General features: G+C 43.4%; 2 protein-coding genes across 3 annotated transcripts in view; one reads left to right on the top strand and one right to left on the bottom strand.

The window, feature by feature from the left end:
* The window catches only part of LOC122641627 (squamosa promoter-binding-like protein 14), a 28,980-nt gene extending 18,726 nt beyond the window's left edge, over positions 1–10,254 (top strand). Inside the window, exons 2-3 of one of the 2 annotated variants that reach the window (XM_043834914.1) lie at positions 8,994–9,133; positions 9,247–10,254. In XM_043834914.1, the coding sequence (XP_043690849.1) occupies positions 8,994–9,133; positions 9,247–9,878 (772 nt within the window). In that variant the 3' untranslated portion in view covers positions 9,879–10,254. Of the gene's footprint in view, positions 1–8,993; positions 9,134–9,243 lie in introns of both variants that reach the window. The other variant, XM_043834913.1, reaches the window with a different exon arrangement.
* A 298-nt stretch (positions 10,255–10,552) lies between these two features.
* LOC122641628 (G patch domain-containing protein 11) lies at positions 10,553–12,053 on the bottom strand. Its single transcript, XM_043834915.1, has 4 exons — positions 11,937–12,053; positions 11,311–11,853; positions 10,941–11,006; positions 10,553–10,849 (listed from the first exon to the last, which is right to left on the bottom strand). The coding sequence occupies exons 1-4, from the start codon at positions 12,051–12,053 to the stop codon at positions 10,790–10,792; spliced, it is 786 nt and encodes a 261-aa protein (XP_043690850.1). The 3' UTR covers positions 10,553–10,789.
* Between the last annotated feature and the right edge of the window lie 6,315 nt (positions 12,054–18,368).

The raw sequence follows: 18,368 nt of genomic DNA, 5'->3' as shown, positions 1-18,368 counted from the left end.
GTAACTCCCTATGGGGCTAACAGCACCAGGCGAGGCAGCCTGATGTAGGGGGTTGACGAAGGTTGTCGGTGGTAGACTAATCCTAGGCCGGTCCCCGATGACGGGGTTCTGGCTCGAGCTGCTGCCATATGCGGCCTGTGCGGGCAAGCTCATTCGGCCTAACTCGGGTCCCCTACCTTCGGCCACTGCAGCAGTTCCATCAGGTGGTGTAACCGTTCCATTCGGCCTTGCTCCTGATGTGGCCTGCTGTCTTAAAGCAACGAGGGTTTCCCGGAACTCCTCAAACTAATTCTGTTGGCTGGCGACGGACTTATCGACCACAACCATCATGTGCCGTAAGTCATCGGAAATGGGTATGAAGACATCCACGAGCTGCTGTATACTACCCGCGAGGGGATCTACAACATCATGCACCATAACTACCAGCTGATGCGCCGAGTCATGACTGGCATTGCTGCCATGTGAATTACATGGTTGGTCCTCTACTTGGTCTGCAAGTTCGATCGCCGTGGGGTTTTCCATTTCTTCATCCACCATGGTTTCCTTCTGAATACGAGGACGTCCAGGCCCCTTCTTTTGTTTGACCATAGTAGTCGTTGGCTTATGAGGGTCCCACCGAGTGTGCCAAAATGTGTTGGTGACAAAAATCCCAAACACTCACACACGGGGAGATGGACGTAGTGCAAATAACGCGGGCGTGCCAGAACCTTTGCGCAGGTTCAAACGAGGCCGAAAACAGCCTGATCTGACTCCTAACCAGGCAAGTTGGTCTCCCTCTTGCTTGAGTAGCTCTAAGGTCTTTTGGGTTAAGCCAACAACCGTGAGTCACAGTCTGAAACACTATTGATCTGTAAAAGGGAGAAACTTGGGACACAAACAACAACAATGAAACTGAAATAGTAAATGTACTATTTAATCATACCAGATATGGACGTGAGCCTTGTGTACACCCTCGTCACTCCCAACATATGATCGTACATTCCTTCAGCCCAAATAACGACAAAAACCAGCAAAGAACGAAGTAAAAGACAGAAAACAGTAATGCAGAGAAGATAAAAATAAAGTACTGATCTTGTCAGGTGTGTTTGTGTGTCCTCTCCAGATCAGTCGCCCTTCTTATAAAAGATATGCACTCCCCACTATCAGTTCGTACGGTTACCCTCCACCAGAGCCACCTTTCTCGATCCACGCCTCTCAACCCCAACCAGGAACTGCCACGCGTCCCATCAGTCCTACCCTGCCTCCAACTACTAAGACCGTGGTGGGGTCCACCCCTGCGCTGCATCTCCACGTTCGTTGAGCGACGCTATTCCCTGTCGAGGAGCTTATGCTCCTCTGACACATGGCCCAGCCTCTGGCGGATGGGGTGCAGCCACGTTCTACGCCCCCTCGTCCACGGCCCACGGCCCACAGCCTGGCCGTCCAGCCTTGGTCCCCCTAGCTCCCCTGGCCCGGCCTGATTTGAACCGACGGGTTCTGGCTGCAGACAATAACATAGGAATAAAACTACCCTAAAAGGACATAGTATTCTGGATTACATATTCCAATACTCCCCCTCAAGCTGGATTATACAAATAAGAGAAGAAGGAAAATCCAGCTTGAACTAAAAAAAAAAAAGAACTCCATAATAATGCTAACACTCCCCCTCAAGTTGGCGCATACAAGGTACTAATGCCCAACTTGAACAAAATGGGAAGAAACTAAGTTGCAGCAGAATCCAGCTTGACATAGGAATGCAACTCCCAAATAAACCTTCAAGAATTTTAAATAATTGATCTCCAAAACCTGGGCAGCCTTGATCAGCAAACTTTCACCAATCTTCAACAGCTGTCTAGTGATGAATCTCTGACTGATAATCTTGAAGATAAGCAACTAGGGCAGCAAGCAGCGGAAACAAATAAATCAGGCAGCAGAAATGATCAACCCAACTATAGAACCTCATATAGGCAGGCAATAACCAAACACCTTCAATACTCTTCATCTCCCCCTTACGGCAAACTCAACCCATTAATGAAGGATACCCAATAGCAATGGTGGAGAAGACTGATCTTCTATATTTTGCACCAAACATCCTGCAAGTTCTGCTTTCTGCAATGGCTGCAGGTGTAGTGTACATAATCCCAACCTCATGTGTAGTAGTACACATGGACAGATAATGGAGATGATATAAGAAATAGGGCAAAAGTATAATATTCCAGAATATTGCAAGAGGTGCTAAGGGTAATGGAAAAAGGAAGAAATGGCAAATTAGAGAATACCATTATCATCCAAAGTGGTTGTGGGTATATGCCAAAGGTATGTTTTGGGAGGTGGTGAAGTAAAAAGAGCAGTGGGATAATGAATTATAGAGTAAAACAATTCAACATATAAATTTTCAACAATCTTCAAACGATCAAACACACGCTTTTGATGGAAACTCCTGTAGGGGAGAAACTCCTACCTCCAATATTCAAATCTGATAAGTATACAGATCTGATTTAAAGTAAGGAAAAGCTCCAATCTTCAAGGCTTGATCAATCTTCAAACAAGGAAGAACTTTTTTTTTTAGACCAGCAATACCCCGACTCCAATTCTACTTTTTTTTTGGTAGACTTGAACTGATCCACTCTTTCATCTACCTTTCCTTTTGGACTGAGACAAATGTGTGTGGTCTTTAATTTGTGGAGAAGGAAGTCTGACTAGAAGAATGACTTCATGGAAAGGCAGACATCAGGGCCCACAGTATCCCAGTAAGTTTGGAAGAAGGCTGGAGACATGCCATATCAGGGCTAGGGGCCTTCAGGGGCTTCTTGCTAAAAACAGCTACTTTCACCTCATCATCATAAATGGGAAGACATAATTCCCTGTTCATCTCTTCAGTGACCTTTGGGGGTGATGTACTGAAGGGCTTGCTTAAAGTCATTGGTACCCTTAGAAGTATACAAGCCCTAGAAAAATGAGAAGATTTCCTTGTCTATCTCCTCTTCTGTCTCGATCCATTTGCCCCTATGAGTCTTGAGCCTCACTATCTTGTTCCTACTTCTCACTAGGGTGGAAGCATGAAAAAGCTAGTATTTCTGTCCCTGCATTTCAACCACTGAATCTTGGACTTTTGCTTCCAGTGGAGGTTTACTGCTAGAGGAGGGATTTCAGTCCATGTTGGGCAGCTTGCTCCATGTCAGCAAGGTGAGGGTGCTAAGTCATGGACTGGATATGATTCAACTCTTTCATCTTTGTGGATACCTCAGTGTCAACATTTGGGGCGTGTGACTTCTTCCATTGTGCTAAGCTCGCATGAGGTGTCAATTTTGTGGTGGACCTTAAACATGGGGGACCCCCTACAGGATGTTTGCCAGTTTTTCTCAGTTGTTTCTACACAATATATGCCTCAAAGCAGAAAATCCTCTTCCCTTGGGGGGGGGGGAGATATAACCACCATAGGGCAATGGTCAGACCCACAGGCTGGCTCATAAATCACTCCAGCATCACTAAACATACTCCAATCCGTAGAGCATAGGGACCGATCCAACCTTCCTGAATCAAATCCTACCTCCATCCCTTGTTCGAACATTGTGAAAGAAGGGACTAGTAGAGCCCATATCCATCTGAGCACTTTTGTCCACTATCTCCATGAAATCACCTATTTGAGTGGCTGACTGCTGGTTGCCACCTTGTTTCTCATTCCCATTCAGAATTTCATTGAAGGCCCCCCCAAGAACCAACCGGGGCTTGCTTTTGTGTTCACCCATAGAGGTAAGATGTCACAAGGCGTCGCCTAGACGTCCAGGCTCCTTGGTCGCCTTGGGCGTCTTGTTGGTGTCGCCTTGAATTTAGACCCTCTCCAACGGCATGGTCGCCTTGCCGCCTTGATAACTATGGATGTTAGAGAGGGGGCTGATCATAGGACTTGGGAGGCCCATACACAAGAGTTAAATTCTATGGCTGATCATGATAGGAATCTTAATACTGCAGTGCAATAAATCATACATTGGGAGATGTAATAAACTTGTACAGAGATACGAGTTTCCCAAAATACACACTGACCACCACTGAAACCAATGGGGTCTGCCATATAAAAATTAAAAAAACAGAGGGTTTGAAAGGGAATGAAGCTTATCTGGGTTGCTCTTCGTCTCCATGAGAAATAGCATAGAGCGGCAGTGCTTCGACGCGAGCATCTGGAGAACCTGACAGTTCCAACTTAAGATTTTCATCCACCGATCCCGCACTATCAAATTCTGTTGGCTGAGAGTATGGTGTGCAGCTGTATGGAGCAAAATGAGCTGCCTTCTTCCATCTCCTTGATGGAGAGAGGGGATCTCCAGCCATGTAACTAGATCCAACAGTGGAGCTCTCAAAGACATCCTCTTGCAATGAGGAGCTTCCAGTTGGTAAGGTAATTTGTTCTTCCACTAAGCCATGATCTGGGGACTTGGGTAGCGCAATCCGGGGAATGAAGACAGGGCCAAGCTTCCTCTTATAACCATTAACAGGTTCACCGGCATTGGCGAGGTAGTAAGGGTGGGTGTTCTCCTCGCACTCCATGAGGGGAGGCCTCAATCATCTCGAGGCAAGGTGAGGGGGAGGGGGACTCACCAGAATATTAAAGGATGGGGGAGGAGCAGAAGTTGGCATGATATGGGGTGGCCCACTAGAGGGGTGAGGGGGTAGTATGAGGGGATGGTAACATATAGGGGGGAGAGTGGAAGCACATAGGAGGTGGGGTACATGGTGGAGTACCCCGGTTTGCATGGAGGGAGGCACAAAGGTTGGGGGATGGGTTGGAGGGCCATGGGGTAGGCTGGACTTGGGTGGAGCCCGATCCGGTTCTAATGACCCGCCTCTCCACTGGCTTCTGCCATTGATCACTTCTCCCTCAATCGGCTTTTCAGCCCTCTCCGAGAGCTTCATTCCAATGGAGATGATTCTGTAAGCTGGCGGAAGTCCATGGAGTTGCTGCCAAACTCTCATATAGTTAAAAATCTCTGGTCGACAATCAATTTTGGGCGACCACTTCTTAAGAGAGAGTCAATGACCTCCAACACTCCATGAACCATCCATGAGTGCTCTGTGCATATCAAATCTGTGAAATAATTTAATGAGGTATGATCCATCCGGCTGGACTTCAACTTGTAGACCTGTAGATGGATTTCAAGCATGACCCGGAGCTCCATGGATTGCTTCAGGATGAGGTTGCTTTTGTGCAATTACTCGGCCTATTAGCGTGAGCTTCCATTCCTCGACAATATCACTTAGGAGGGCCTTATCTACCTCCATAGGCTCAGTGGACTGTGAGGGCCTTAGGTCGCTTAAGAAGTCTTCAAGAGGCTCCTGCGGTGGCTCCATGTGTTGGGTAAAAATCAGAGGATCAGCAAGGGGTGTGTTGATAATGGCTCCAGGAGAGTGCTGCCGTAGGCCATCAACAAGCAAGTCTGAGATAAGTGGGGACCAGGTGTGGTGTGGGCTGGGCTCTGACTGTAGGCAGGGTGGGAGGGGGCTAACTAATTTGATTATGGTGGGAGGTGTGGTGCAAGCAGTGGATTGTGTGATGTTAGGCTTAAGAGGGGGTGTCTGGCATGGGTGGTGTGCTATTTGAGTGGAGAGGCAGTGGCTTGCGCGAGAGGATATGCTGGAAAGGGGGGGGGGGAGGAGGTGGTCCGGTGGAGCTGTGAGTAGGGAAAAGTGTCAAACAGTTTATGGAGGCCACTGGGATCTAGGAGGGGCTGGCTTGATAAGCGCTAGGCCAGAGAACTCCCGATGGTTTGGTTTTTTCGGTGAACAATTTTGTCACATCACCAAAGAATAACTTCAATCTCCGAGTGTGAGGACCCAAATGGCATCACCCAATCACCAATTGATGATTGTGGCTGGGCCTACCTCCTGTAACAAGTCATCTGCCCCTTATCAACTGCAAATCTAGACCAAAATAAAAGTACAATAAATATCAGCCTTAGCGGAATAATATTTGCCTATGGGACTAGAGGGCAGACATATTGGCTTTAGTAGGATCCCTAAAGATTGCAGCCCTTCAGAGGAGTAAATTCCCCACTAAGCAACCATGAAAGTTCAGTTTGATGGTACCTTGATAAGGAGGAACCCAGCTGGGCTCAGAATGCTAAACCTGGACTAAATCTGAGATCCCTTTGCTTGCCTCTTCGAAGGGTGCCCAATGAGTGACCCGATTAGGTACAAGATCATGTTCTTGTGGGTTAGATTGTTTCAATTTTGAACCAGTTCTCTGGTTTAGGCCTGACATGTGTACTGGACAGTTACTGTTCATGCCAGATTCTGTTTGGATTTTTTCTTTTTGGATAGTTAGGCCCCAAGGAGTCAATTTTATTTCTTTATTCTTCTTATTATATTATAATAGTTGGGCTGGAATAGGTTACTAACCTACTATAAATCCAGTATTGTTTAGGTCAGTTTCCCTTTTTGATTTGTTTCTATGCTTGCGTAGATTCTATTTTTAGTTTTATAGGCAGTTTAGGAAACCTCCCATACAGATTGCAATTGGGAGATTGGGTCAATCTTTGTTTCTTTTTTTATTTTCTGCTTCGAGTTTTTATAAAGTTATTTAGGCCTATGGGCAAACCCAACAATTCGATAATGGAATAAGTTAAGTTTTAGTTTTAAGTGGAGGTTGGTGCCTCTCATTTGTCTCTCTTCGCTCTCTCATCTTTCTTCTAAAGTACTGTTGATGGGTGCTGTTCACAGTCCCAGAACAATCCCTCATCTTCTCTTTTTTTACCTGTTATTCTCTCTTAAACCCACCACAGGTAGATCCTTCTTTTGATCTGCATTAATTCATATTAGAGCAAACCTGGTCATTGATCCGTACGAGAGGTTCCTGTTCTTTCAAGAATTTAAAGTGAATCAGAAATGCTTGTGATTAGCTTATAAGCATCTTCAGGAGTGTAGACGGCAAAAACAACTATGAAGTCAGATGCCGCTGCCCTCATTCTAAAGAATGGATGCTTCCTTTGACAAGCTGATCTCAGTTGAATAGTGCCTGGAGGATCAAGAAGACAAGCCACTGATGATGGAGGATGAGGTGGCACCATTGATCGTTGAAGATCAGCTTGTGGAGGAGCATAAAATGGTTCCAATTGATTTCTTGTTTCAAGTTGCATCTTCGACGATGAACTCTTTGTCGCTGGTTTTGTACCACTGGATCGTGGTCTGGTCAATGATTTTGTAGGGTCAAGGAGGACAGTTGTTGATCGTGCGTTAAAGATTCTCCCATTCTACAAAACACGAGGGCAATGTCCATCCAGGGCAAGTTTTTAGTTTTATTTTTAAGAAGAACGAATTGATGATGCAGCATTCTGCTAGAAAGGAGAAAGAAAACCAGTACCTGTTGCTTATTATGTTTTAATAATTGGTCTGGATTAGGTTCGTATAAATTTGACCTTGTTTAGGTCAGTTTATTTTTTTTATTTGTTTCTACTTTTGAGTTTTGAGTAGTTTCTATTTTCAGTTTTATTGTCTGTTCAGGAAACCTCCCATAGAGTGCAATTGGGAGACTGGTTCAATATTTGTTATGTAAGCCTATCACCAATCCCAACGATTTGATAATGGAATGAGTTCAAGGATTAGTATTAAGTGGAGATTGTGCCTCTCCTTTCTCTCCTCTGCCATCTTTCTTATAAATTATTATTTATGGGTAATGTTCAGTCCCGGAACAACCCCTTATCTTCTATTTCTTTCTCTTATTCTCTCTCTTAAGCCCTCCACAAGCAAATCCTTCTTTTGATCTGCATTATTAGCCCCTCAAATAAGCAAACTTATCATTTTCTGGAAAATATATTGGAAACCCAGCAACAGACCAGCAGTAGCAGTGTCTTATTTTTTTGCCCCCCCCCCCCTTTTCTTTTTTAATAACTACAGTTGCTGTTTGATTCTTCAATTAATCTTCAATATTGTTAAACAGATTCCACCTATTTACAGGATGACGTACTGATATACTGTTGATCTTCAAAATAGTGGGGCAGATATAAAACTTTACAATGGTTTAGACAAGTATGATCTTTTCCCATTTTTTATGCTGTAAATCGTACTATTATTTAAAACTACGAACTACCTTTTGATTGTTTGGTTTATATAAATAGTCTGTATAATCCTAAAAGTTATTTCTCCACTTCCCTATCTGGCTCTCCAACTCTCCCCTCTATATTTACTCGCTCCTCCTCCTCCTCCTCCACCTCTCTCTCTCTCTCTCTCTCTCTCTCTCTCTCTTTCTCTCTCTCTCACACACACACACCCCATCCACTCCCCCCTGCTTCATCAATTCTCTCTCTCTCTCTCTCTCTTGGGAAAAAAAAACTACAAACATATGTCTACTGATGAATTGAAGTAAGCAAAGCATGTCTTGATTTCATAGTTTTTGCATTTACACTTATTTAAACTATTCTCCTCTCTCTTCTCTCTCACCCAACATAGGACCACATGTGCACCTTTTGCTATGTAAAAATAAAAAAAGCAATGATAGATTAGTAGACCCAATAATGTATCAAGACTATATAATATAAATTAAGAAAACTAACAACAGGGGTAAAAAAAGGAGTAAGAATCCTTATTTGTTCACTTTGAAACTTGAAAGTTGGAAGAAGATAGCAGCACTTGGCACAGGTAAGTACTCTTCTATGGTTAGTGGTAACCAGGCCCCAGGCCTTCAAACAGCACCGTGAAAGGACAAAGTCATGGTGGGGATCAGCAATTCTTCTCTAAAGATTTATTTCAATTCAATAGCTCAATGTGTTCCTCCTAGAAGATTGGCTGGTTTATGTATGTATAATGCTTAAACATAGCCTTGTTGACAACTTGGACCCTTAAGACAAAGGAAGCTTACATACGTCATTACCGCTTTTCATTTATTTGATTAGCTGATCAACTAGAAATTCTTGAATGTGTATTTATTTTCATCTAAAAATAATTCATTCTTTTTCCATGTTTCTGGCTATTTAGTCCTGTATGTGTTCTTTAGATTAACATCATCTGTGGTAGTTCATTCACAGGTTTCATCAGCTTCCCGAATTTGACCAAGGGAAGCGGAGTTGTCGTAGACGTTTGGCAGGGCATAATGAGCGTCGTAGAAAGCCATCACCTGGCTCTTTATTAGCTTCACGCTTTGGGCAGCTGTCGTCATCTTTCCATGGTTAGACAAGATCAGTATAATTGCTTTGGGAGGGGACTAAAACTGCATTTTTCAGTCATATTTTATCTCAATTTGGTGATTGGTTTAAAATTTTGATGATTAATTGACAGCAGCCAGTAGTAGAGTTGGAGGCTTTCTCATGGATTTCTCAATGCAGTCAAGACTGCCTACGAGGGAAGTATGGCCAACCGCAAGTGACAGCGATCGGCATGGCAACCAACCAATGACTATGGGGAAATTGTTTCCACATCCATGGCAAGGGAACCCAGAAAGCCGACCAGCTAATGTCTTCTCTCATGGATCCCACATGTATACAACAGGTGGAACGGCCTTCTCCAATGCCAGAATTCCTTCGAATGAATGTTTTGCAGGAGTCTCTGACTCCAGATGTGCTCTCTCTCTTCTGTCAAATCAGCCATGGGGCTCCAGAAATCATGCATCTGGTCTTGCAGTGGACAACTTAAAAGATGCGGAAGGAGCTTCAGTGTTTCATTCAGTAGCACCACATGGTCCTTTAGCAAGTGACATAGCAAGAAACACATGGAGTTTCAAGGGCAATGCAGCCGGTATTAGTCGTTCACAGCAAATGCCACATGATCTGGGTGTTGGACAAGTCTCACAATGTATTGATTTTCAGTTCTCTGATGAGCTTGAGTTAGCTCATCAGAGAAGCCGTCAAGACATTGGACTAGGAAATGCTAGGGCATGTGGCTCTTCCAATAACCAGATGCACTGGTCTCTCTAGAGACTGACTGTTCTAGTACTTGGATTGCTTCTGTCCAGTCTCCAGATTAGAATGGATGTCTAATGTTTTCCATTTTATGCTACTAGTGACTCTTAAATTTACTCAGCTATATTCTGAGTTTGAGCCTAGTGGGCTACATTTGCTGTCATTGGGAAAGAGGACCCTTGATTAGTATGTGTGAATGTTGTCAGAACTAACAATATTGTCGCCGCTGCGTAGGCACTTATGGTGGTTTGAAACAATATTACTTAAGACATGCTTTGGAATGGTATTATCTGTATTAACTTAATTGATGGACATCTCAATCCTGTGGAGTGGTATTTTCATTTTCCAGTAATTGTATGGTCAGTGTATATGACTGTTTAAGATGTCTTTGTCAAAACTTGATCTTGTAAATAAGAGCAGATCTCCTAAAACAAACCAGTCAGGTATAAACCGTGGCCACAACCTGAGATGGAGAAAGACATCTGAGGGTGCTATGTGGATCACCAAAATCCAGTGAATTAGCAAATATTCATTCGGTAGAACATGCTCAAATGCTGATGATCTGCATTGCAATTTGCCCTGAAGGGTAAATTCCACATACTGCTGGTAGTTAATTAATGAGAACAATTAAACAAGTGAGACAATGGGTACTTTTTTTTCCGATTGTATTTCCATTTTGGATAATGTGAAATGTATACAATCAATATTGTTATGCTATGGTGAAGCTGTGGAAGGAAGAACCCTCACACTTATCTCTAACTGCAATTACCACACCCCAAACACAAACAGCTCTTGGACTGCACTTCTGATGTGGTTCTATCCTAAAGTGGTGAGTGATGGTTGCAGGGTCCCAGGAGGTCATGGGATCGACTCTTGAACATAGAATCCACTTGTATCTCTCACTGAGTTCTATAGTTGGAGCAGATTCAATGGTCATCCTCATTAGTTCCTGGACAGTTGGATAACAGTGCCTCCACTGATTCATACTGAAACAAGAACAGTATGAATGGAAAACAATCAGAATTTGCCATGCTTAGAAATAAATCCTGAAGGTATAAGTATGGATCTTCATCTTACCTGACATCCGCAGAAGAGGCAATACCGATGTCCATCTCTGAGCTTCATCAATATCTCTTGCAAATCCTGCATCCAAAGATGTCTGTGAGTGCAACCTAAACAAAACCCACCAAGTAAAAAGCTCGGCATTGAACTGGATGACCACTGGCTATCTAACCCATCTCAAGGATCAAAGCAATTGAATTTGTCTAACCTATTCTGTTTTTCAGAGCTAATGACCAACATGGTGAGGCCACTCAACTCCGCAATGGATTTTTTGATTCTCTTGAATTAAAGAATTCAGAGTTGCAAACTCCACTTGATGCATACGAAAGTTAGAAGCAAAGGCACAGATTAAACGACAGAATTCAATCCATGACGAGAAACAAACCTCTTCTGTTATCTCTTCTTCTTCTTCCTCCTCTTCCTCTTCATCTCCATCACTGTCTTCGTCTTCCTTATCGGATTCGATAACCTCCCTGTTCTCCAACTGGGCAAGTGCCGCTTTGGCCTTACTGAAGTCACCAGCAATCTTGCGGCTTCTCCATTGAGACTTTTGTCGAGAACCGAACTCGGCCATTAAAGCCTCTTCCTTCTTGCTCATCATCTCCGCTATGGCTTCTTCTCTCCTTTGCTTTTCCTTGTGCGGGTCTTCCCTCCCAATTCCCGCCCTCGACCGCCGTATCTCGAGACAAACCGGTTCGGCCAGACCGGATCCGTCCTTGCCCAGCGCTGAACCGGGATTGTACCCCATCTGCTTCAACATCTTGAACCCAATGTTGGATTGAGGTATCGCATAATCTAGTTTCGCTAGGGTTTGATCGTCTTCGTCTCTCTGCTTCCGCTCTCGATCGAGTCTCCGGTGTTCTTGCCAGTTTAAGGTCTTCAGTTTCTTCGTTGAGGGTTGATTGATGAGGGTTTTGGTGTTGGAGTTCTGTGAAGAAGAGAGAAGTTAGGGTTCTGTAAACTGGCGAAGAAAAGTTAAAAAGGAAGAGAAATCAAGGAACCATGGATTACCTTTTTTTGAGAGATTTTAGAAGACTCAGTGGTTTCGGGAGGGAGGAATAGAGAGAGATCGCCCATGTAATCTTCTTCATCAGCTTCAGTTTTTGTATCCTTATTTGTTTCCGCCATTGAATCGAACTTGAAAATACTACGGCGGAAGAATAACAGTGAACGACGAGTGTTCCAACTTCCAAGTCCCAACTGCTGCCGAAGGTGGCAGATTCCCCACGTGGGTCCTTGACTCGTTGGCTACTGGCCAAATTTTACATTTCATAGACCCTGAAACGCCATTTTTTCCCCTGATAGAACAGAGAGTCAGAGACCCAGCTAGAACGTGATGCAGGGGATAATAATATACCATGTTCATGGGAGAAAAATGCATTTACGGCCATTGCTCTAATTTTTTTTTTTCTGGGGTGGTAAGGGATCTATATCTCGGCGTGTAGTCCCTGCACCAGTGTGGGGGCCATGGTTTGAGGTATCGGATCGGTATCCGCCGAGACAGATTCCGATACAGATCTGATTCAGCTGTACGGACGGGTAAAAATGTAAAAAAAGTACTTTTTTTTTATTATAAGTAAATAGGGACAAAAGTTTCATATTTACCCGAGTTTGGGCGATCCCGATCCGTATCGGTCAATCCGATCCGATCCAGCCGATACCGAGATCACAAACCATGGTGGGGGCCAATGAGAGTATGTGCACAGGCATCAACATGAATGAGGTTTCTATGGACTGGAACGGTAATTTCACATGTTCCTGAGTTTGGGCGTAGGAGCTACACGATCGGTTAGTGTTCCTCCCTCCCCTTTTGTTATGTGCTCTTTGTTTTTTAGGTCAAAATACTTTCTTAATGAAGGAACAAAGTTCCCGAAGAGTGTACAAAAATAGAAAAGGAAATGCTACTAGGAGGGGAGTCATTCTAGATACAATTTGATTGAGAGGCTGCACCAATGGAGGCAAGATGATCAACAACTCCGTTCGCTCCTCTGAGAGTGTCTGAATAGAACTATTGCGAATAAGGGAAGTAGGACCAACAATCATTGATTAAAGCCGAGATCCTCCAAGGCATGGAATTGACTTTTCGAGAGAGAATATCTATGACTAATAGATTATCGCTCTCGATGATCAAGTAGGAGAAACCCATGTTTGAGGCAGTAACAAGAGCGTGTCTGATTGCCATAGTTTATGTTACCAGAGTGTAGTTCCAGCTGATCCCCAAAGAAAAACAGCAAATGAAAGACGAGTTGAACGATCTACAGATTCCTCCTATACCTGTATTGCCAGGGTTACCTTTGCTTGCGCCGTCCACATTAAATTTTGTTATATGCTCTTCTTTCCATAATAAAATAGGAAGGTCTTTACAAAAAAGACAAAAAGAAAGGTATACTATTACATTTGGGTAGCTAACATTTAGAAAAACTATGCTTGAGATGACTCAAGTTTAATATATTATGTTTAAAGTTTTTTTTATATATATGGGAACTGGCTAGGCTCGTCAGCACTAGGGTGCCTAGCATGTGTCATCCTCTCTCCTTCTCCTTTGAAAAAGACCTTCTTGCCCTTTTGTGTCATGCCTTATGATTGGTGCATGATGTTAGTTTACTGAGATCTGCATGCCCAACCCTATATATAAAGGGAGACTATGACACCAATGTGCACAGATAGAGAATGCTACCCGATCATACACGCCACCCTTGTGCCTTGACATAGGGGCGTGCAAAATGACCATCACACCCATGGTCATTTCCAAGGTTCCAAGGGGTGTGGTGATCATTTCACGCGCCCCTATGTTAGGGCGCAGGGGTGACTTGTGGCACGACCGGGTGGCGTTCCTTCACCCTAAAGATAATTATGAATAAAAAATTGATAATTGCAAATTTTCAAGTCGCTTTCTTTGGGTTGGGCTGAGGGGAACTTTAAAACAAGCTTTTGATATTTCTGTTTGTCACCAGTGGATATCACTAATATTTGTGCCAAAAAGAGAAAATTTATTTTCCCAATTCCTTTCCTTGTAGTTCTCCCGGCTCCCACAATCAGTACATGACACATACTCTCTGTTCGGCATTACAGAATTGAAGGAGGGGATTGAGGGGAGTTTCTCAGTAGGTAGCAGAAACTGGTCAATTGCAAAACCAACACCCTGGTAGAGATTTGTTAAGCATATAGAAGATTGGCATAACATGATAAAACGAATGGAAAGATTTTGTGTGTCTTATCCATTGATATGAGGGTTGAATTTATACAAGATTATTACAAGATACAAGGGATCAATTATCCCATATTAGTGCCTAATCACATCCTAAGATATTGCTTTGTGTAATGGAAAGAATAAATTAGAATCAATTAGCTTAGTCAACATATATACAAGATTATGAAAACTCATATGGTAAGACTCCCCCTCAAGTTGGAGCGTGGAGGTCACAAACGCCTAACTTGGAACTGAGATGCCGAAATGGTTCACGACGGAGGGACTTGGTGAAGAGATCGGCTAATTGGTCGGAGCTAGCAATCTTAATTGGCTGTAGGAACCCCTGTTGAAGTTTTTCACGAACAACATGGTAGTCGATCTCGATGTGCTTGGTTCGTTCATGAAAAACAAGTGTGCTAGAACCATGCTAGGCTGATACCATGTTAAGCATATAGAAGATTGTCATAAAATGATAAAATGAATGGAAAGATTTTGTGTCTTATCCATTGCGTTGGCGCTCCTCCTGCAACAGCAAGGAATAAGCCTTGGCAACCGATGGAAGAGGATCCATCAAAAGAATCTGGCTGCGAACAGCCGAGTAAGAATCATTGAGGCCTTGTAAGAAATCCATAAGAGAGTCGGCTTCAAACCGGCCATGAAGGGTGGTAGCGGTGCCGCAAGTACATGACGAGAGGGTGCGATAGGAAGAAAGCTCATTGCAGAGACCCTTGAGTTTGGTGTAGTAGGCCGAGATGGAATCATGATCTTGGCGCAAAATGGAGATAGAGCGGCGGATCTCAAAAATTCGAGGTGCATTCTTTTGAGAGAAGCGAGCCTGCAGGTCGAGCCAGGCATCACGAGCAGTATCGAACCAAAGGATACTGTGTGCAATAGTTGGAACCGTAGAGTGAACGATCTAAGAACGAAGCATACTATTGCAACGAATCCAAGAAGAGAGATCGGCCGAAGTTGGCTCCGGTTTGGGCAAGGAGCCATCAAGAAATTGGAGTTTGTTCTTGGCTTCAAGAGCCATGATCATGGCGCGATTCCAAGTTGGAAAGTTATCGCCATCAAGTAGCGGGGTGAAGAGTGGCGTGCCCGGCTGATCGAAACTGTGGAGGAAATAAGGAGAAGTAGGTAAAATGGTGGTGGCAGCGGTGGCGGCAGGGAGGGTTGTGGTGGTGCCGTCCATTGGAGAAGAAAAGCAAGTGTCCTAGAACCGTGCTAGGCTGATACCATGTTAAGCATATTGAAGATTGGCATAAAATGATAAAATGAATGGAAAGATTTTGTGTGTCTTATCCATTGATATGAGGGTTGAAGTTATACAAGATTATTACAAAATACAAGGGATGAATCATCCCATATTACTGCCTAATCACATCCTAAGATATTGCTTTGTGTAATGGAAAGAATAAATTAGAATCAATTAGCTTAGTCAGCATATATACAAGATTATGAAAACTCATATGGTAAGAAGATTCAATCTGCTACTAGCAGCTTCAGTGAGGAGAACATTCTTGGGGAGGTCATAGGGGTTTTGTTTATAAAGCTTAATTTCCTAATGGCCAAGTATGATTTTGGTACCTGAACTAATGGATTATATTGTTATAGGATAGGAGAATATATATTCATAGTTTGAGCCATGGATGAGTGTTGTGGGTTTTCCACAGATTTTGGCTGTGAAGAGCATCAACATGGTGGGACTTTCTATTCATGAAGAGGAACAATTCTTTAATGTAATTTGGAAGGTGATCCATCTAAGGAACCCAAATATCATGATGCTTCTGGGTTATTGTTACACCTGCACCCAAAATATACCCTAATACCCCGGGGCAATTTAGACCTTACTGAAGGGTAATGCCTTATGGCTATGGTCAACACTGATAACCTTGGACTCAAAATATTATAATAAGAATCCCCTCGAAGTTTTGGAGGTGTGGGCCAAAGCCCCGTAGCTTTCCTTGAAGTTTGGGCCCTGACAACAGTACCAGAGTCACGATCGGACTCACTCGAAATGAAACCGCTCGATGATCCGCCAGTGCTATTATCTGCCTTTTTGGTTTATTTTTCTGTGGGAACCACATTCCCGTGTCTCGGACACCATACTTAGACCCTTAGACTAAATGGACCCTCACCCTTACCATTAAGTTATTAATTGGGTCATGAAAGTGGGCCCACAAGACTTAACTTAAATAATTAATGAGTTTTATATTTAACTCAAAACCAAACAAAGCCTAAGGACTAATAGGTCTTTTGAGACTTAAGGCTAAACCAAACATGTCCTAACTAACTAACTAGACCTAATGGGTAAAGACATGGCCAAACAAGACTTAAAGCCCAACAAAAACCTATTTAAACCTAGAGGCCACTAAGTGTTTGAGGGCACCTAACTAAACTGACCCTAAGGCCCATTTTGTTTTATTGCCAATAGGTTCTTTTTAGGTTTGAGAAGTTGGGTTGGTTCAAGGACCATGGGTTTAATCTTGGCCCAATAGTTGGACCATGGCTTGTTGTAGGGAAAAGGGAATAAAAGTTAAGGTAGTTTAGGGAGCTTACATTTATTGGTTATTTTAGCCTTAAGGGGGGTAAATAGAGGAGGGATCTCTTAAGCTCTTTCATTTCTCCCAATTGTTAAAACCTTAGAGGAGAGAAAGGAGAAGAATAAAGGAAGAAGAAGAAGAAGTAGAAGAAGTGAAGGGAAGGGAGAAGAGAGGAAGTTGCTGTCCTCTCCTCCTACACCTCATCCCCTCCCTCCCCTCTTGCTGTCCGGAGAAGGAAAGAAGAAAAGGAAAGGAAAGAAAGGAAGAAGGAGAAGAAGAAAAGAAAAGGAAAGGAAGAAGAAGAAAAGAAGGTGAAAGGGGGCTCACCTAGCCCTAGGTTTTGGTTCTCCATTGGAGGTGAGTGATTTCCATCTCTCCCTTTCCATTTCTCTAATTTCTAGCTTAGGGTTTTGGATTTTGAGATTGGAAATAGCTTGGGTTCCACTTGGGACCCAATGCTCTTGTGTTGGGGCTTGTTCTTAGTCCCTTTGGGTGCCATTGCACACCCTTGCACCTCTCTTTGAAGTGCCATTCAACCCAAGCCATGAAAACCTAGATTTTTACCCAAAAACTCAAGTTTGGGTTGAGGAATTGGATATAGACTATAGATGGCTTAATGTTTTATGCCATTTGGATATTTAGGACCCTAATGAACCTTGGAAGTCATTCCTACAAGCCCTTAAAGCCATTGGAGGCATTGGGGATCAATTTGGATGAAGTTCGAACTTAAAAAATCCATTCCTGCTACGAGCGGACTAAGGACCGGACTCACCATCGTGCATCCTCCCGTGGATCCACCCCCTTGGGTGTGTCTCGGACGTGTCTCAGGGTTCGACCGGATGTATGGGCGGACTCACACAATAGAATCCGTTTGTGGATCAGCCCGCAGTTTACAACATGACCACTGCTCAGTATTTTGGCCATAACTTTGTCTATACATATCGTATCGACATGATTCAAGTTGTGTTGTAAAATAGACTCAAAGGGATACAGTTTTTTAAAGTAATCGTGGACCCAATCCAAATAAAAGACCCTCAAAAGTGGGCCCAAACCTAGCTGATGTATTTTGACAGCAACTTTAGAACATAACTTTAGTCCGGTGACCTCGCCCACATTGTGGCTGCTTGTTTAAGACTTAATAAATCTTATTGGGGGTTAATTATCATCTAAAGTGGTCTCCCTAAATATATTAATTAATTGACCTATCGAGGTGCCAAGGTCTACCCTTGATGTCCTCAAAACCCCCTTGCTGTCCTAAGGGACTTGTGACTTTAACCTAGGAATGGAAAATCCTAAGGAGAGACCAATCTATGGGATCTCCCAAGACCAATGAATGATATGAGACATTATGCCCTTGGGAAGGTTTAGGACACCCTCCCCTACCTCATGAGGCTATTGGATCTCACGAAGAAGGCTGGGAATCAGACTGACTTAAGGATTTCATATTTAGAATTACTTGTCTGTAATATTTGGGGAAAACATTGGTGTTGGATCCAATCCCTTGAATCCCCTAAGTCCTATAAAGGGCTAGATGTTTAGGACCTCCAACGAAGGTTTGGACTCACCTCCCTAACCCTGGGACCCTTGTGGTTCCATGGATGAAAGGCTGAAGGTGAAAATCTTCTCAGATTTCAAAAGAATGGTGGCGGGGGAACTACCGGATTTACTTGGCTGACTCAGTTCCTTCATCCGCCCCTGTTGTTTAGACCC

The sequence above is a fragment of the Telopea speciosissima genome, chromosome 10 (assembly GCF_018873765.1).
Source record: "Telopea speciosissima isolate NSW1024214 ecotype Mountain lineage chromosome 10, Tspe_v1, whole genome shotgun sequence".
Lineage (NCBI taxonomy): Eukaryota > Viridiplantae > Streptophyta > Magnoliopsida > Proteales > Proteaceae > Telopea > Telopea speciosissima.
Note: the sequence above shows the minus strand (reverse complement) of the source record. Positions and strands in the feature narration are given on the sequence as shown.

Excerpts from the sequence above, each read along its gene's own strand:
- LOC122641628 (XM_043834915.1), bottom strand. The coding sequence starts at position 12,053 with ATGGCGGAAACAAATAAGGATACAAAAACTGAAGCTGATGAAGAAGAT. Across the intron at positions 11,854-11,936 it reads CTAAAATCTCTCAAAAAAAG|AACTCCAACACCAAAACCCT; the intron begins GTAATCCATGGT and ends TCTTCTTCACAG. Across the intron at positions 10,850-10,940 it reads GCCTCTTCTGCGGATGTCAG|TATGAATCAGTGGAGGCACT; the intron begins GTAAGATGAAGA and ends TTCTTGTTTCAG.